Source organism: Lissotriton vulgaris, chromosome 2_1 (assembly GCF_964263255.1).
Source record: "Lissotriton vulgaris chromosome 2_1, aLisVul1.2, whole genome shotgun sequence".
NCBI classification, from domain to species: domain Eukaryota; kingdom Metazoa; phylum Chordata; class Amphibia; order Caudata; family Salamandridae; genus Lissotriton; species Lissotriton vulgaris.
Window position 1 is genome coordinate 127,324,110 of NC_141687.1, and position 20,877 is coordinate 127,344,986.

The 20,877-nt window shown below is 44.5% G+C and overlaps 1 protein-coding gene across 1 annotated transcript in view; it reads right to left on the reverse strand.

Moving 5' to 3' along the window:
* Nucleotides 1–571: 571 nt before the first annotated feature.
* Nucleotides 572–20,877, reverse strand: part of NIPSNAP2 (nipsnap homolog 2) — a 102,527-nt gene continuing 82,221 nt past the window's right edge. Inside the window, exon 10 of the mRNA XM_086954578.1 lies at nt 572–1,354. Within this exon, the coding sequence (XP_086810704.1) occupies nt 1,290–1,354 (65 nt within the window). The 3' untranslated portion in view covers nt 572–1,289. The remainder of the gene's footprint in view (nt 1,355–20,877) is intronic.

A 20,877-nucleotide genomic window follows, 5' to 3' on the forward strand; every position in this document is an offset into this window, starting at 1 on the left:
CAGAAATTATAGCAATGTAACTAAAATCTGTTATGAGTTTTCAAATATATTTATTCTTCAAAATGTATCCAAAAGGAAGGGTGTTGATCAAAAAATGACTAGTTACCACAGGCATTCAGAGATGTAACATGAAAGAGAAAAGCGGTTTTAAATAAAAGTGAAACTATTAGTTACATTATCTGTAGATATTGTCAACTAGTCATCATAGATTAAATGTCAAAAACAGTTAAATGAAATAGAGATTTTATTGTTTTTTTTATGTAAGGATATCATTTGAATGTGCGGCATTTTGTAACATGTGGATGACTGCTTCAGCGTTAATATATATTTTGTAATGACTAGATATTAAAGTGAATTACGTAAGGTATATACTCAAACAGGATTTTGGGTAACAATCCAATTACTACGTTCCTAAAACATTTAGAGGTACAAAAATTAAACTCACCAGTGCTGCACAAAAGGATACATTGCTTCTGTTTTAGGACTTATTGTTTCTACAGAGACTATCGAATCGCACCAATCCAGAACACAAAGTTTGGAGGAATTTGAAAAAAAATGTGGCTCAATATCATTCAGTTTTATCACTTTATTTAATAAACCACATCATATCTATCCAAAGTTGTTTTATAGGTGCAGCTTTTTAAACTTTTGTTATGAATTCACAGGTTTGTCAGCTTTGTTTTAAGTAAGGCAACATTTTCACACCCAAACATTTCAAATGGCCAAACAGTCCCACTAAAGCTCTGCCACAAATGTCAAAAGAATTAGCAATGATTACAGTGAGCACTACTACTAGCAATTTCATTCTGGATTTCAGAGCAAAGTTATATGATTTCCACTTAAAATGCAATATATTTGCCTTTATTGGATACAGATTATACACAATTTGCCCAACAAATAGGTAATGTACATAATTCCACCAGAGACAGGTCTACATCTGTTCATTTCCATACAAGTATTTTTAGCCCAGCATAATCTACAAAACAAAAATAATGCTTTTCCGTATGTAACAGACAGTTAAGGTAACAATGACCCATGGAGTGTGCGTGTTCAGACGACGTGCAAACCAACCCGAATGCAGATACCTTTTAATTCAATGGTTATATAATACAATGCACAATGCTGTTGCAAGATCCTGAAGAAAGTGGCTGGCAAAGAAAAGTCATCTCAGTTTTAAAATTAACTACAGTATTTCGGAATAAATACTAAGTTCTCTTATAACCATTGTCACCAATCAGAAATGTCCACTCCACTTCTTTCTAATTAGTCACAGGTAAGCTGATAGTATGTTACTGGAGAGGAGAAATCTTCAATGGTATCATTATTCGAGATTCCATTTCTTGAATAAGAGGTACTGAAATTAAAAATAAAGGGAAAGTTAGAGTGGCACAATATATTTTTATCCAGATTCACAAGATGTAGAAACATGATTTTATAGCAAGCTCATATTTGAGTTTGAGTTAGGCCTGTTCTAGGGATGCTGGGGCAATTAGTTGTTGCTGGACTTTCACTGGTACTACTGGACCACCAGCAGTAGTGCACGCCAATTAGATAAACAAGCTGTTTCATCTTAGCACTTCACTCTCCTGGAGCAACCAAATTCTGCAGCAAAGGCTTACACTAGGAGGCAGCAGTGGTTAGTAACTCATACACCTTAATACAATAACATATCATCGTATACAACAGCAGGGTTGGACTGAGACACAAAATTGGCCCGGGCACCAAAATAAAAGTGGCTTCCCAATAGCGAATCTGCTGGCTAAAAAGTGTCTTGCATTTGTACATCAGGGCAATTTTGAACTTTTAAAGACGTGCTATATAGGTGTTTTGCAAGGCTGGAGGACCACAAACAGCCAAAGAATTGGCACCCACAGACTTATTTGACCAGCCCTTCTGCCACCTCCACATATCTCAGTGGGCCAGCCTGAACTTGTATAAGAGATAGCAAATCTTCTGGATAACCATTACACAAATGAGTTTTAATTTAAATTCAATGTATATTTATGTATCCTCAAAATCTGGCATGAATCCAACTTGCGGACCAAATACTTTAAAGAGAAAATTTGGAAAATGTTACCCCGTTGCCACCGGGGTAACATTTTCCAAATTTTCTCTTTAAAGTATTTGGTCCACTAGTTCTAGTTCTTATTTCTGTATTTGGTCCACTAGTTCTACCGCATGAAGTGCTGTAGATTCATTTGCTCTGTATACTCCTGCCATCTACTGCTCGGCTCAGACGTTTGCAAATAGTTTTTCTTCAAAGAAGTCTTTCGTATCACAGTGTGCAGTGTGACTCCACCCTTAGCAGGCAATGTGCATGGGCACAGAGTCCATATTAGATTATCTTCCTAATAGCGTGTGAGAATAATTATGAAAAAGTGGGAGGACACAACATGGTGTGCCATGTGTACGGTGAAAACAAGATTAGTAAGAGAAAAGATCTGGAAGTAGGGCCACACACTTCCGAGGAGGGTGGGCGCTTTTGAATGTACAGCACTACATGCTATGAAAGATGCTTACAGGATAAGTAACAATCTCCTTTTGTAGAATGTGGTTCTTTAGATATACTGGCTCATCATAGACTGTCGACGATGCAGATGTCTGACGCAAAGTCTGCTGGTGGGGTATGATATCCTCACAGCAGTGTCTAGCAAAGGTGTGTGGGGTTGACCAAGTGGCTGCCCCACATATGTCAGCTAACAGGATGTTGCCAAGGAAGGGAATGGTTTCTGCCTTTTTGAGTGTAGAGTGTGCCCCAAAAGTAAGAGGGTGGGCTCTTTTATGATAGTAGGCTTCAGGAGTTGTCTATACATCTACCATTGCCAGTCTCAGAGCTAGGCTGGCCTTTGGAAGCTACACAAGCAACACATTAGACCTACAGGATGGCTTGGACCAGTCATGAACCTAGTTGAAGGGTTCTTGTAGTTAAAAGGGCTTGTAGATCAATAATGAGTTTGGAGGTTATGGCCATGAATAAAGCAATTTTTAATGAAAGGAATTGCAAAGGACAAGACTGCACAGGCTCAAAGGAATGACCTATGAGGCTGGCAGGGACCACACGGAGGCTGCATATAGGGTCTGTGAGGAGTCTAAGAGGGGTGACCCTTCTGAGTTGATAAGAACTACCTTGCGATGATTTGAAGAAAGCCCTAGAGAACAAGGCATATGGCTAGCAGCTCGTGATAGTGGATGTGCCATCCCTCATGACAGGGAGGCCACACTCCCTGCAATGTCATATCTTCAAGATGCACCCCCTCCCCCCCCAAAGCAGGCAAAATAGGGTATTTTGCTAATCCCTGCAATGTCATATCTTCAAGATGCACCCCTCCCCCCCCCCAAAGCAGGCAAAATAGGGTATTTTGCTAATGGTGACTAGTGGGATGGGGTCTGAGAAAGTCCTGCCCTGCACAAGTGTTGGGGTTTCAGCACTTCTGAGAGTGATGGCCACTGGTGTTCACCAATACTAGATCTTCTCTGTGATCTTCGCTTGAGACTATTGTGCCAAAAGGCATTGTTGCAATGGCATAGGGTACTATGATGATGTAGGGGCCATCTTCCTGACGAGTTGAGTGAGAGTTCTGATTGTGATTTGAAGATTGGGTTTAAAAAAAAAAAAAAAAAAAAAAAAAAAAAAAAGAAGAGGTAAGAGCTGCTGGAATGCCAACAGCCTCTGCTGGCTAGGGTAGGCTTTGCATACTCCAAGAAGGGCTGGACAATCAGGGCTGGTATGCAAGAAGCAGTGGCATATATAGTGAAACCGAGGCCATGAAGCAGATAGATGGCTACTTGGGTGTGAGCTAGGTATTGTTGCTTGCCTGTGCTCTTGATTAGCCAGTTATGAAAGTAGAAGAGAAAGGGGTGGTTTTTGCTAAACTCTTCTCAGTAAGGGGGTGGATAAAGAGGGACTTCTGTCCGCATTAAGTTCCTCCTGTAGCTTTTAAAACATCAACTGTTCAGAGGATCATCAATGGTGTTCACTGCATCAACAATTACTTGGGGGCCACGTCAATGGAACTTATAGCTTCAAACAGAGTCAAGTCTAGTCTGTGGCGCTGAAGCTCAAAACCTTTAGGCATGTCCATCTTTAGATCCAAGGCCTTTGCTCAGTGCTGACCAGAGCCCGAAGACTGCAGAGGCCCTGAAGGCTGTGTTGGTTTGTTCTCAGGCCTTGATGTTTGACTCTTTTGGGAACAGTGCTACCTTGGCATAAGGCCTCTAGGAACGCTTGGAGTGGGTGTCGGAAAAGACCACAATTACTACTGTGGCCGACTTCTTCATTCGTGGGTTGCTCTTCCTGGAGTACTGCTGATGCATCTACTGGTGCGCCGAACACTTCACCCTTCAGTACTTGCAAGTTTGCTTCCACAGGAAGGTGAGGAAAACTTCACAAAAGGCAGTGTCGTGGTCTGGGGACAGAAGTTATAAACCTCATGGTGATCCGACCACAGGTACTTTTAGTGGCACTGGGGGCAGTACTGAAAAAAGTACTGAAAGGGCGCCTTCCCCATTACTCTACGCCATTCGTGATTCATCAAGCACAGCGGCTGGGTTCGTCCGCCCTGGCGTTTAGAGAACATGCCAGGTGTTGTATCACAAGGTAATGCCTTGATGTTTCAGCCATGTCCAGAGGCGCCGAGCCTCCTGAAATAGGGTCCAGGACCCCAACCTGCCCCGTTTGTTGCAATGTCACATGGCCGTGGTGTTGTCCGTGAACACCTGCACCACACTTCCCCGGTCAGAGGGAAGGAATGCCTTCAGTGCAAGCCGAATAGCCCGAAGCTCCAAAAGGTTGATATGGAGCCGGGACTCCGCCAGAGACCAGAGGCCTCTGATCTCCGCTTCTCCCAAGTGGCCTCTCAATCCCAGGAGGGACGCATCAGTCACCACTGTGTGCTCCGGTTGGGGAAGGGAGAGGGACCTGCCAGTGACCCAATCGCGATTCGTGGGCCACCACTGCAATTGTCGTGCAGTGCCCTCCGAGATCTGGACATAATCGGACAGGTTGCCCTGGTGCTGCGCCCACTGGAAGTTCAGGTCCCATTGCAGAGCCTGTATATGCCATCTGGCATGTTGCACTAGCAGGATGCAGGAGGCCATCAGGTCCAGGAGCCGGAGGGTCATCCTGACTGAAATCTGGGATAGAGGCTGAAAGATCGGAATCATTGACTGAATGTCCCGGACTCGCTGCTCGGGAGGATAAACCAAAAACTGCATCGAATACAGAACCGCTCCGTTGAAGGGGAGCTTCTGAGAGGGACTCAGGTGCGACTTCGGCACGTTGATGGAGAACCCCAGAAAATGCAGGAGGTAGGCTGTAGTCTGAAGGTAGGTGACAACTGCCTGGGGCGAGCCAGCCTTCAACAACCAGTCGTCGAAGTAGAGGAAGACTGACACCTGATCTGCGCAGGTGAACTCCGACCACCGCCATCACTTTCTTGAACACCTGAGGGGAGCTTGTAAGGCCGAAGGGGAGCAGGGCAAACTAAAAATGCTCCTCGCCTACCGTGAACCGCAGGTAACGCCGGTGGGCCGGCAGGACAGGGATATGAAAATATGCGTCCTACAAGTCCAACGTTACCATCCAGTCTCCAGGGTCGAGGGCAGCCAAGACCTGAGCCAGAGTCAACATTTTGAACTTCTCCTTTCGGAGAAAGCGATTGACTTTCCTGAGGTCCAAAATGGGGCGCAAGCCCCCTTTGTCCTTCTTGGGGACCAGAAAGTAGTGGGAATAACAACCAGGTCCTACTTCTCGCCCAGGAAAGAGCTCTATGGCCCCCTTGGCCAAGAGGGCCATGACTTACTGTTGGAGAAGCGCGAAGTGATCCCGACATGTGGAGGAACTGAGGTGGCATGGCTGGGCGGGAGGGAGTAACCCCTCCGGACGAGTTGAAGCACCCGCCTGTCGGAAGTGACAGAACGCCAGTGGGAGAGGTGATATTGAATCCTGCTGCCCACCGGCGTGGGGTGCACCCCAAAGCTCAGACTAGGAAAGCTTTGAGGCAGATGGTGCGAGAGCAGAGGTGGACTGACCCGCATGCTGGCCCCCTGTGCCGCCACGGCAGCCTCCACGCCCACTGCCACGCTGAGATTGGTTCTGCGCAGGCTTCTGACTAAAAGAGCGAACAGGGGCGCCCCTTCCGTGGCCACGAAAGGAACGAAAGGTAGACGTGGCCGGGCGTGTTCTGGAGGGTCCCAAGGACTTGGCCGTAGCCAGAGTCCTTGAAACGCTCCAGCGCGCTGTCTGCCTTATCGCCAAAGAGGCGAGTACCATCAAAAGGCATGCCCATGAGGGAACTCTGGACATCCCCCGAAAACCCAGTGGACTGCAGCGAAGCACGGCGACGCAGGGTCACTGTTGTGGAGATCGCTCTCTCTAAAGAATCCGTGGTGTCCAGGCCACACCGAATGGCAAACTTTGCGGCATCCTTTCCCTTCGCCACAGCCTGGGAAAGTACAGCCCAAACCTCTTCGGACACTGGGGCAGTGTCTGCGCCACTGTGTCCCACACAGCGCGAGAGTAACGGCCCAACAGGCACGCCGTGTTGACTGACTGCAGCCCCAAGCTGGCAGAGGAAAATAACCTCTTGCCGAACTGCTCCAGCTTCTTCGATTCCTTATCCGGCGGGGCGGTAGGGAATGCACTCTGGCAAGTGGAGGCCTGAATGACCAGGCTCTCCAGAGTGGGATGATTTGTCAGAAAGGCTGGATCACCCAGTGCTGGGCGATGATGCCTGGCCAAATTCTTATCTACAGGAACCCCTGTGGCTGGCCGAGACCGGATGCCCATCAAAACATCTGTCAAGGCCTCAAAAAACGGGAGCAGAGGTTCCATGGAACTTGGCGCAGTCTGAAGCACCTCAGTAAGGTCAAGGCCACCTGCGTCCTCCGAGTCTTCCACCCACTCATTTTCAGACTCGCACTGCCGTGCAATAGGGTCTCCGGACCCCTCCCAGTCATCCCCCTTCACCACAGCTCATGGCACAGGCGGCAGCGGTGGGGGAGGCACAGGGGAAAACAAGTGCTCCAACAGTGCCGGCAATGGCGCCGGTCGGAACCACGGGTCCTGAAGGCGCTTCTGCGGAAGCCCTGGGCCTGAAAACGTGGTCCATGGCAGCAAGACACTCTTGCACCTGGGCCGGAGTCGCCGACGAACCCGGATAGGGTGGGTTGGCCGCGGGGCTCCTAGGCTCCAATGGGGATGCAAAAACTTTTTCCTGTGACGTCTCTTCCCTGATTCCGAGGGAGAATACTTAGACCAGAGGAGCGATGGTGATGGCTCCGCGGTCGATCCCTTGAGTGACCCCCGGACCTTGAACGGCGCGGAGACGACTGCCTGGCTTCCAGCAGCTTTCGGGACTGCTCCCGCAAAGCCTTCGGAACCCTGGCCCGACAGTCGGAACATGACCAGGAGTCATGGTGCCGCTCCAGACAGTAGAGACGGAAGCCATGGGGGTCGGCCGCCGACATCGTACGTCTACAGGCCCCGCAGGATTAAAACACAGGCAGCCCTACGTGGCACCAGGAATCAAGGACTCAAAAAGTCGAGACAAAAGTCTCAAAAAAAGTTAGTCAAAAAGTGACTAGGCGAAGCTCTACGATGCCAGTCATAGACGCGAGTGCAGCTGTTGGAGTTGTATACCACTGGTAAGATAAGTCAGGAATATGTAAGGTGGGGACACCGGACAGCCTAGGACTGCCACGCTAACATTGATTGAGATAATATGGGGCCCAGGAGCTCTTGCTATCATTTCCCTCCTTGTGATGCCTTGAATGGTCTACACAGTATTGCACTGAATATCATGTTGTAATTGCATTTTTTGCTCTCCCTTCTGAATATTAATTAAAAATGTTTTGAAACAAAAAGTGACTAGGGTACGAGCTCTAACCGGATCTGCGCTTCCTGGCGCGGAAAAAGAAAGAACTGACGTCAGCATGCATGGGTGGGGCCTAATTAGTCTCTGTGACATCATCTCGGCGCTTAAGACGCCAGCGACGGACGTGGAGCCGCACAACGCCACCTACCGACGCACAGGGGTACTGCTGACTAAAAACTTCCCGGATCCAGTCTGACGCCTGAGGATATTCTAAGGTAAGGAATCTATCACTAACGTGTCTCTTTCAGATCTGGTATTTACAGATAAGAGAAATGAGGTGCACAAAAGAAAGTTGCTTTTCTGAAGGGTTGAGATATGATCCTACTTATATTGATAGTGGTTACGGTTACCTTGAATTGTGGGTGTCCTTGGACAATTGTTATGGTCAGATCTTACCATAGTCTATTTGCTTTCAGGCAGGCAGGCAGTACAGTAGAAGTTCGAGGCGCAATACAAAGTGACCTCTGTTCTAACTTCGTTTTGGCTCAGAGTGCAATTCTAAGTTACTCAATGCGTTGGAAACCCTGCTAGTTATTACCAGGTAAAAACAGTCCCAAAGGAAAAAGCACCAGCGGAAACTGTAACAAGTGCCACATCAGTGTTTCAGTGATGTTTAGGGTGACAAAAGATGGTTGAACAAAATAATGATATTCAGAAAGGGAGTATTGCGATTCCAAGCCACGAAACAGTTAAATTTTTTGAGCTAGAACCAAACATCTCCAAGGAGGCAACAGACTTCAAAGATTTCCCTTACGTTACTTTATAAGAGATTCAACATAGCAATCTCCTCAAATTATTTAAATTGGTAAATGGATTTTATAAGGTTTTTGACCACTGTTTACCACTTAGTACTTCATAAAACGTAATGCTGTTCAATGAGAGGTTAGAACAAGTCACTGAAATTAATGTATAGCATCCCTTGTTCCCAGCACTTTTTACAGTCAAATAAAAGGAGAAGTAACAGCCCCTGAAAGTCTCTCCTGCCAACAGCCTAAGGAAAGCGTGAAAAGGTAAAAAGGAGGAAATACTTCCCATTTTATGCTCTCTTTAACAGATAAAACAAAATGGCTTAGGAAGTTAATGCAAAGAATTGGAGAGCTCACAATGCAATACTCAAAAAACATCGTCTTCTTACAGCATGCCTCCGTTCTCATTGGTCTACTTGACAAAGCTACATTGTTCATTCAACAGTAACATATAATGGGTAAACGTTAGACCATCTTAAATGGTACAAAAGCATTAGCAAGAGAATGACTATTTGAACTGATGCTCTTAGTTTGCTCCAGGTTCTAGCTTTGGCTCTTATTTGTTGCTTGGCAATATTTTCCATTTCCAGCCTGGCAATATTATTATCCATTTCTAGTGGTGACAAGGATAAAGCCATGGCAAAGAAAAATAAAACTGTTATTTACCACAGATGAAAACAATTCTTAAACAGATGTTTTGGGTACCTAGTTGAATTCTGATAAACAGCAAGTGATGTTTTTCAAAAGACTTAGCGAAAGCTCATAACAATTTAGGAAAATGAAAGGTTGCTAAATTAATTTTAGGGCCCAACACTATGAATATTTGGGTTCCTTACGCAGACATTTCTTACAAGCTGCTGTCTATCAGCTGATCAGGCAGGATCTAACACGGATAACATAGAAAAATGTGTGCTCCTCATGGTAAGTGGAGGCAATGTGGTTTATGCACTCTGCACAGAGTCAGATATTGTCAACAATATTATGGCTAACCAGTGGAATTTTCTATATCCCAAGGCAAAGACACTTTCAGACTATTTAAGAGCCATACTACAGCATTATCATTTTCTCAGGCATGAGTATGTGTGTTTGAGAATCCTCAAACATAAAGCATTAAAGTCGATCGTACAAGCATTCACTATGATGCTATTGTTGCCTGCAGCTTATTTATTTTGAGCAATAAAAGTCATTATAATATTTTTTTGGGAGTTGAAAAATTGGAGAGTCTGGTGGCACTCCCCTGCGTCTTATATTTAAATGCAGATTACTCTCCTTAATACCAGTCTTACTTGTCTCTTAAAAGCTTTTAATTGTCTGCTGTTTGTGTTCAGAGGTAAACCTTGGCACCTGGAACCTATCTATGGCCTACAACAGCTGTGCGTGTTTCTGTACTGTAATAATATTAGTGTATTTTATCATGAGTGAATAATTAAAATCATTACACGTGACTGCAATTAATACAGATGTAAATAATAAAAAAGATTAATTAATATTAACTCATCTGATTAAAAGCCACTAGTAGTTTCTAAACATACTGTGAACATAGAAAACACTATAAACATGAATAAAACAGCCTCTTAGCAGGTTGAGTCAAAAACATCACTTTGCTGCACAGCACCTCTTCTACATGACTAAAAAGAGTACTGTTACAAGCACAGACAGCACTGCAACAAAAGTAAACACATTTAAGAGTAAATCATTGGCAAAGTTAGACACAGAACGGGTAAATAGCTCTAAGTCCAGACTTTTTTTTCCTCCAAGAAAGTAACAAACATCCCGTCAAGACCCCCTCCAGCCATGCTGGTTTGGGATTATCGTTAAATACATTGACCAAACTGCTTCCCGGACTTCATACTCCAATGAGCGCATTACAAAGCCAGCCATAGAGGTGTAAAGAATTACAGTCCAAATATCCTTTTCCTGGCCAATAGCCAGAACTACAGGTGATGGTACTTTACATGTTCTGCTGTGTGCATGAAGTGGGTGGCCGCTATATTAGGACTGCAAGAATAGGGTGCTGACCCGTGGAAGGAGAACAATCCTATTGGGATTGGGGGCAAGGCAAGCAAAATTGCAATGCCCAAGATAGGTGCTGCTGCGAATGCTTCGGGTCTGGCTTCCAGAGGAACCGGTCAAATGAGCCAAGGAGGAACAAATGGAAAGTAATGAGCAAAGCATAATGTAGGTGAGCTCTATAGACACTAGGATGGGGCATAAAAATAGTCCTTACCAGCCTAGTGATGATCAGGATGATGTCCAGGAGGACGGTCGGTTCAAATGCAGCTGGTGGGATTCAGAGGGTCATTAATTAATTTATGAAGGTGAAGAAAAAATGGGGTCCCTAGGCTAAGGTAGCCTATGGGTAATTAGTGATTAATTGTGATTAGCGGTAATTAGTCTTGCATAATCAAGCTGAATTCTGCAGCAGCCCAGTGCAGTAGCCAAATGGTTTTTAGAGCAGAGGGGAGGCAAAAACTGCTGTGAGCAGCTCCATCCTGCAGGGCGTGTCAACAAAGTAATCTTAAAGGTCGCAGAATTGTGGGATGGGAGCAGAAACGTGGGACGGGAAAAGTAGCGGTGTGCGGCTCTAGGCTGACCGGCAGTACTTCTGACCATAATGCGTGCCGGAGCGCTAGTAAAAGCCCGGAAGTTGGCGTGACCGCGCATATGTAATTAGGAGAAACAACTTGTGTCCCAGAGTGGAAAAGATGGCAGACATCTTGAGGAGGGGAAAGGATATATCCATGATGAAGAGAAGGGGAGAAAAAGAATAAGTGGGGAGAGAAACAGTACCAGTAGAAATTTTCAAAATAGATGTGTGATATATCAACAATTGTAAATTAAACAGTAATAATATTGAGACAGTGTCCACAAGGTGTGTCATTTGCATATCATTACAATGGTTGTTCCATAGTGTACATATCCATATTAAGACAGTTAATTCCAAGAGTTGTCAGGAGCTGGTAAGTAAATGCTTATAGCTCAACTAACAGGCCTATAGCTACGAAAAGAGTCACCATATGCACAGTGAAAATTACATTGTTCATAGGAGATTATATTCTCCAAAGAAGAAATAGATGGTTATAGTAGAGTTGTACAGTCCTTTGATCGGTTTAGCCCATTATGTAAGCTGTTGGTACGTGGAATCCATTTAAGTTATTCTTTATTCAGAAGCGAATGAATGTCAGGTCCTCTCAGTGAGGGTTTTATCACCGCGATCACCTGCCAGTGTAAATCATCCTCTGTATGGCCTTTTAGTAGAAAGTGATCCACCAATGGAGCGCTGCTTACTTTACATCATATACAGCTTCTGTGTTGACAGACTCGTATGTGTGCTTTCTGGGTTGGTCTGGTATAAATCGATAGACAGTATGTGATGGCATATAGAACATTTATAGTGTTACAATTGGAAAACTGGTCCAACGCAATGTTAACAGTCATAATAGGTAGAATTTTTTGTATGAGGTGAATGGAATGGATATCCACTACAATTACCGTATTTGCCCAGATCTTGGTGTCAATCCCCAAAGCTCAGATAAAGATTGTGATGTTTTGATTGAGGGAAGGCTAGCTCTTACAAAGTGATCTTTAATACTCTATTATTGCAAAATGCGTTCCTTCCAATTGCAATTTGCCTGCATTGACAACTGGCCAATGTTCAAGTATGCATTTTTTTACTTGATTGGATATTGGGGAAAAGGTAGTGACACAAGCCAACCGATTACTTTTGACTTTCTCTTCGGGTTTGGGGGTAAGTAGTACCTCACGAAAACAAACCCTTTTCATGGAGTGCCTGACCAATTTATGGGGATAGCCCCTATTTTGCAGTCTGATACACAGAACTTTGGCTTCAGTAAAGTAGTCACATTTATGAAAAGAGTTTCTCCTAAGACAAAAAACAGATTAGAGTCCAGTACAATTCCAAATACTAAAAGTCTACTTGAAAAAATGGATAAAACCTCTCAGAGTTCTACAGCGTAGAACATGACAAAAAGCCACCAAAGTAAGTAGGGATATCAGGAACTACAAGATAGAGAGAACCTATCCATATCTCTCTGACAAGGTCTTTAACAATAGGACATACACACGACCCCACTACGGACGCCTTTGGAGCAGATATAATAACCAAAATACCCTGGTCACTTCTTGCGAATCTTCAGATAACTCCGATTTATTAGAAGGCACTACCTCAAACTCCGAGGCCTCAAACCAGAATATTTTAGGGAGAGGTCAGTGCTGTCTATCAACCCAGGGACGTGTCCGGACACAAAAATGGTATAGTGCACCTGGGGAACGCCAAACACGTCAGAAATATTACAGATGGCGACATGCACTACCACTGATAACGCACCAGCCAGGACTAGTGTTCCCTCTAATTTATTTTTTCCATGTCCAGCAGAGTAAGGTCTCTGTGTGCTGCAGCCAAGGCTATGTGCGCCAAGAACCTGACCGTGTGTGTAGACCAGGGCTTTAAGTAGGATGAAAAAACTAGAGAGTCTCTCAAAGGGGAGTGAGCGATGCAATTAAGGGTGTGGTTTAAAAGCAATTAAGCAAAAAATCTGTGCTTAGCATTGTGTGTCAACCGACAGATATTTTGCTTCTTCTATCATTGGATTCAGATATATAAGTAACATTACACCTACAAGAAAGCAGGACTATTGGCTTTGTCAATGGTTGTTGCATAAAGTTGTATATAATATTGAAAATGTTTCCGCTCTTGTGGTAGAGATTGTGGCTTAATGCTTGAGCCGCCAACTTAGGTTTTAAGTCTTGGGTCAGCTTAAAATTCTGTGATTCTGTGCAAATCAATTAATCTCCCCATGCATACCAAAAACAAAAAAATATAAATCATGTAAAGAGCTCCAATACTTTTGGATTGAGTTTGCACTATATAAAACTTGCTGCATTTCTTTTCTACATGCAGGGTTGATGGTTTGCCTTTTGAAAGAATTTATGCTAAAATGCAGCCCATGACTGGCTCTGAGATTAACATCAATTCTTTCAAAAGGCCACAATAAGCCCCACAGCCGAGCTGCATTAAGGAAAGAAATGCAGCAAGTCTACAAACTGAACATGTGCTTTCAGGATCATCTGATAACAGATGTGCTTTTAAACTTGATGCATTTATTTTCTCACAGCGCTGCTGTGGGGCGGATTGTGGGCTTTTGAAAGTATTTATGTTAATTACAGCGCCCGTCAAGGGCTGCATTTAACATAAATACTTTGAAACGGCAAACCATCAGCCCTGCATTTAGAAAACAAATGCAGCAAATTTTATATAGTACGAACTCCATGTGAAATGCATACGTTTGAGAGGCTGGTTTTGAAAGAAATTTCAGATTTGGAACAGACACAACTTTGTCCCGTATAATTTGCTCATCACAGAAATACATGTACCAACTAGCCTTAAACAAAATCATTCAGTGATTATCAAAACCAGTGGAAAAAGGCGGTGCGTGGTTATACGAGATACTTATAACTACAAAGCAGAGATCCTTAGACAATTGTCTAATACTGAGCAATATCTAAGGCTTACCACAGACCCCAAGAAAGACATACAAAGGAGTATTTTTAGCTGAGAGAGGTAGAGTGGATGGCTTCCTGACCGAAAATGAGTGCACATTTTTGAATCAGAATTCTCCAAGTACATCCGTCATATATACCCTCCTCAAGATGCACAAAGAAATGAACACCCAACCCGATCCCCAGATTGTCTGGGGTTGTGGCTCCATACTGGAGCCTCTCCGACAATATGTTGACCATTTGATTCACCATATAAAGGGTACTATGGATATTATTAACAAAATCAAACATGTTCCTTTTGACCCTAAATCCAGCATTTTGTGTACACTTGAAGTCTCTGTTCGCCAATATTCCTCAAAGAGGGTATAGACTGTTGGATTTGGGTGTCTCTAGTTGGCAGAGGTAGGTACCTTTGACCAAATAGGGACCCTTGCGTCTAGTCAGGGTAAGGGGGTACACTCCTAAAATAATGCCTGCTCACCCCCTTGGTAGCTTGGCACGAGCAGACAGGCTTATTTCAGAGACAGTGTGTAAAACATTTGTGAACACCTACAGTAACCCAGTGACAGCACTACAGATGGACACCACACAAGTTGTAGTATAAAAATAAGTATTTTTATATAGACTTGACAAGACCACAAACAACACAAATCCACAGTACTGCACTTTAAAAATGGTAGAATTAGCTTAGTACTCTATAGAAGTAAAATGCGACACTTTGAGTTCAATGTACCTTTAGATGCGTAACGCAAAACAACGAAAGTGTTGCAGGGAAGGGGATATGTCGGTTCCTTACACGCAAGAACGGTGATGCATCGGGTCCCTACTGCTGCGTAGGGGATGAGTCCGTTTTTCTCTGCGTGGGGAGGTGATGCGCCGGTTTCTTACTGTGCTTCCGTGGCGATGCGGCCTGCAACGCCGTGATGCGATGAAGATCCGGTGCAATGAAAATGGAGTCTTCTTCTTGATGCGACAACGATGCATGCACGCCGATGGCCGTGCGGCAACTCAACGATTCCTCTGAGACGTGACAGGCCCTGCGACACGCTTCTCCGGCGATGCAATGGCGTCTGCTGCAACGGCGACACTCTGCTTCGGTGATGCGAGGCGCTTCAGGTGATGACAACGGCTGCGGCACGCTACTTCGTCTCGAGTCGTCTTCCAGCTCCCAGCGACACGCAGTCTCTCAGAAGGCCCAGCTCAACACCAGGTACTTCAATTCCCAGCAGGGGAGCTGGATGGTAAAGTCTGTTGTCCCTGAAACTTCAGCAGGAGGCAAGCTCTTTCTCAAGCCCTTGGAGATCCTTTACAATTGATTTGAAAGTAGCACTAATTCCTTTTTCCTTTCTTTGGCAGTCAGGCAATCACTACAGGCCAATCCCCCAAACAGCGCTGAGCTTAGGGATAGTGTCGTCCTCAGTTTCTCTGGTTCCTCTCCTCAGCAAAGGTTCTTCTTGTTTCCCAAAAGTGATCTAAAGTTCTGGGGTCCTCTTTTATACACCAAAATCCGTTGTCGCTGTAGGCAGAGTGTCTGTGCCTAGTCCAAACCAGTTGTGTGCAGTCCTGGAGCACTTTGTTTACAAGACTCCTTCTCTACCTTTGACAGTGTCAGCGAGGGACATCAGATGCACCACAGGAGGTGGAGCCAGCATTGTGGAAGGCAGGCACAGCCCTATTCAGGTACCAGATGCTCCCCTCCCACCACTCTACATGCAGATGGGTGTATTCAGCCCTGTGCTGACTCACCCTGTCTCCTTGAATCGTCCTGTCACTCAAACTCCAGACAAGGACTAGACAACCTAGCAGAGGCAGGCTTGGATAGTTAGGCAAGAAAATACCTACTTTCTAAAAGTGGTATTTTCAAACACAGAATGTTAAAACAACTTCACTAAAAGATGTATTTTATCATTCTGAGTTCAGGCATACTAAAATCGAACTTCTACCTAGTTCCCTGAGACAGTTAGGATTATAAGTTGTTGTAATCAAACTGCCCATTCTGGCCTATGGGGAACAGGTAGCCTTGCAATAGTGAAAAACGAAAATGGTTGTAATTCACTATTAGGACAGGCCACACACACATCAGGGTATGTCCTACATTTTACCTACAATGCACCCTGCCCTTGGGCCTACCATAGGGGTGATTAATTTGCAGAAAAGGGAAGGTTTAGGGCTGGCAAGTGGGTGCACTTGCCCAGTCAACATGGCAGTACCAGACTGCACACAGGCTCTGCAATGGCAGACCTGAGACACACTTTACAGTCCGCTTCTGTGAATGGCAAACCAGTGCTACAAGCCCTCAGCAGCATTTGATTTATAAGCCCTGGGCCCACTCCGTGCACTGTACTAGGGTCTGACAAGTAAACCAAACCAGCCAATCATGGAGTCACTAATCCATAGATCAATGTACAATAGGGAGAGCATATGCACTTTCGTATGATCAGAAGTGATAAAGTGCCCAGAGTCATAAAACCAATAATAACAGGTCAGACAAAATACAGGAGGGCAAAAAGTTCAGGGATGACCCTGCAAAAAGGGCCTAGTCCAACAGAGACTATAGCTACAGTCCTGGATTCCAGGACCCAACCACATGCCATACCCACAGATTTCATTCTGACATTATTAGTACACTGCTTAACAAAGTTTTTCTAATTTGGAGAGTACTTCTTTCAACAAACTAAACGTTCTTCCATCGGAGTGGATTTTGCACCAAACTTTGCAATACTCTTCGAAATAACCCGTCGCCCCACAAACGGATGACGCGGTTATATACTGGCATGCGGTGAACAGCACAGATGTGCGATTCCAGGGCACGCCAGGAGTGGGAGGCCCAGCTAGGCACACCTATATCATAGGACCAGTGGACATTATGCTGCGCGCAGGCAAGGTCACTCGCCCCTCCCTCCCAATTACAGGCTACGTTTCATTTATTTTAAATTCATACACAGATTATACAGGACGCCAAAACTGATACACCAAGTAGGTCTGACTGATGATGCACGATGCATGAGGTGTCGAGCCCCACACGCATCCTTCCTGCACCTGGCATAGGACTGCCCCAACATCAATCACTACTGGAGAACCATCTTTGATGTAATGGATGAGATGCAAGAACTTCATATAGATTGCTCCTCCCCGACTAAGCTGCTGGGTTATATGAGAAATACATCTGGGGCCAACAGGAAATTATCCATGCTTCTGGCTAAACGGCATATGGCAATTTGCTGGGGCCAGCGTCCAGCTCTCCGATCTGAAGACTGGTCAGAAATGCAGCATTCTGCCATGGGCAGCTGTCTGCCTACTGGGACCTCATGCCTGTACAAACACAACCTAATGACATCTGGGAGCCATTGCAGACTTACCAGCGGCTGAAAGCAACGGATCAAAGTCGATCTCCCACCCATTGGCCCTGGGACGGCCGTACAGGTCTAAGAGAAATGAGCCAAATCGACAGCAGCTATCAAAGCTGTAATGAATGTGCACACCATGAGGAGGCTGTCATCCCTCTCTTCTCCCCTCCTCCCCCGGATCCATTTTTCTTGTTTTGGGGCTCTCTATTGGGTACCTGGGAGCTTAGTACATGATAAAATGGCACACGAAGATAGGCTGTAACATTAATAGCCGCAATGTACAGGATGGTTAGGATCCATGCTTTATGCCAATGCTCAAACTGTATACGACTTCTCTCAACTTCCTGCTTGTACCCTCAGATATTAAAACAAAAAAAAAAACCTTGATACTCTTCATGAACCGCCTGGAAACTGAAATCACCATGTCCCACTGTAACCCTTTTTTTTCCTCACCAGATTAGCCATTGGGGGCGCTATATAGACATTTTTATGATCTGGCATGGATGCAAAGGCAGCCTTGAAAACTTTGATTGGCTAAATACCCACTGCAATGGACTTAGATTCTCATTATCCCACAGTAGGATGGCAATCCCTTTACTAGACTTACTGATTAGACATCCTCTGTTGGGCTCTTTACATCATTATTCCGTAAATTCATGGAAAGATACACCCTCCTATTATACACTATCCTCGAGCCCGCCGGGATTCTTTACCCGTCTTGGAATTTATCAGTCTTAGGAGAAACACTTCTCATAAATTAACTACTTTACTGAAGCCAAAGTTCCATGTACCAAATTGCAAAATAGGGGCTATCCCCGTAAATTGGTCAGACACTCAATGTAAAGGGCTGGTTACTGTCCGTGTGAGGTACTATTTACTCCCAAACTCAAAGATAAAGTAAAAAATAATCGGTTGGCTTGTGTCACTACCTTTTTCCCGAATAACCAATCAAGTTGACAAATGCATACTTAAACATTAACCAGTTGTCAATGCAGGTGAATTGCAATTGGAAAGACTGCTTTTCGCAAGAACAAAAGTATTAAAGATCACTTGGTCAGAGATAGCCTTCCCTCTATCAAAACATCACAAACTTACCCTGAGCTTTGGGGATTGCCACCAAGATTGGGGCATTTCAAATGCAGTAATTGGAGTGTCAGTCCATTCACCTCTGATACAAAAAACTTGTAACTTATAATCATGTTAACATTGCGTTGGGCCAATTTTCCATTTGTACCACTATAAATGGGATAAAAGCCACATACATGTCTGTCAAATTAATCGATTGCCGCAGCGGTCTGGGCGCTCCCACACAGCCTCCACTTGCACACGGAAGGTTACAGCACCACCAAAAAGGTTATACCTCAAGTCGTGAATTTAAATATTTTGTTTTATTTCATAGCACCACGGTGAAAAATGGCCTACGTGTTTCAGCGATAGCCTTCGACAGGATATATATATCATGTGAGCAAGGCCACCCCGCTGGCCGAAACGCGTCATCTTGTCAGTTATATTTGCGCTGATGGCTGAATAAAAAGTCACTGTTGCCAGCAGTGAACGAAAAGGCATTTCAAAGTGTCTGCTCTTCTCTACAAGGTGAGCTCAAGCACCAGAGCGGTAATTGGAATAAATATACATATATATATATATATGATTGAAAGGGCTCCCGACCAGAGTTTCTTCCTCCCAGGAACCACACAAACGACTCGCACACCAGGGTCCGTAATCAAATTGCGTTTATTGGCGACGCGTTTCGACCAAACGGTCTTCTTCGAGTCCCAAAAGAAACTTCGCCCTATGCCGCCTTCCGTGTTACTGAAACACAGCGGAAGCAGCCATTTTGAATGGGTTATTGAGACAAACGAGGGTCCATAAACATATCATTCTGCTTGTCCCCATTTTTTTTAGTTTTTTACGGTATAGCACATACATAAAGCGTTTCATATTCAAGCATACAAATTCGTAGCAAGTTCAACATAATGCTTTTTAACATTACTAATAATTCAGCCAACATCAATATTCATAATTATACCTCATAATTATCATTTATAGACATATCGATATTCATGGCTTCGTATTTCTCACCCTACTCAGTGGTGTGTTCGTAGATTGTTTATAATTACATCACGGTCTTAGGCAACATCACATAATTGCCCAACTTTCAAATGCCGTGGATCGGCTGGATCTACGACACCACTTATTATTGCTCACAGATACTCGACTCTTATGTGCCTTGTGGTTTTATTATCTTGCCGTGGATCGGCATAGGTCCCTCCTTAAGTCATACACTGTGTAAAATTTCAGAAAATTACTCATTTCACCTTTTGTTTATCATGTCTATACTCGACTCTTATGTGCCTTGTGGTTTTATTATCTTGCCGTGGATCGGCATAGGTCCCTCCTTAAGTCATACACTGTGTAAAATTTCAGAAAATTACTCATTTCACCTTTTGTTTATCATGTCTATACTCGACTCTTATGTGCCTTGTGGTTTTATTATCTTGCCGTGGATCGGCATAGGTCCCTCCTTAAGTCATACACTGTGTAAAATTTCAGAAAATTACTCATTTCACCTTTTGTTTATCATGTCTATTTTTAGGGAGATTAGCATCTAACACTGTCAAATCATCATCATACTCATCTTTTACTTTCTCCTATGGAGCCCCATGGTACTTAAAGTACTGTACATTTTCATATTTTTTCAGTCAAAACGTGAGAAACCTTATCCATTTGTACAGATGACTCACATGATCATTCTTTCCTTTTCTGGTACTCCATATTACATCCCTATAAGTCATGCTAGTTCCTAGAGGGGCCAATGCCGATCCACGGCAAGATAATAAAACCACAAGGCATTTAACACTGTACCCGCCCGAGAGTTATGTTATGTTATGTTACATACTTTTGTAATGCGCACAGCTGCCCCAGCTAAGGGGCGTCCTGGCGCATGGCAGATAAAAATGCAACACCACAGGAAACATAACAGAAAGGAGGAAAGTGATTTATTAAAACAAAAAAGTTTTTAAGACTTTGCGAAAGACTAAAAGATCGTCTAACAGCCGCATCTCTACAGGAAGGGAGTTCCAGAGCTCGGCTGCTCTGACCCGGAAAGAACGGCCACCGACCCGACACAGTCTGTATCGGGGGATCACAGTAAGTGCTTGGCCCAGGGATCTCAGGGGCCGAGTAGGCACATACCAAGACAGAAGGTCCGCAAGAATTGGGGGACCTACCCCCCTCAAAATCTTGAACGCCACACACAGCACTTTGAACTGAATTCTGGCCCTGATAGGCAACCAGTGCAGTGATCTCAATGTGCTGGAGACAGAACAAGTTCGAGGTAGGCCAACAATAGCTCTCGCCGCAGCGTTCTGGACGCGTTGGAGGCGGGTA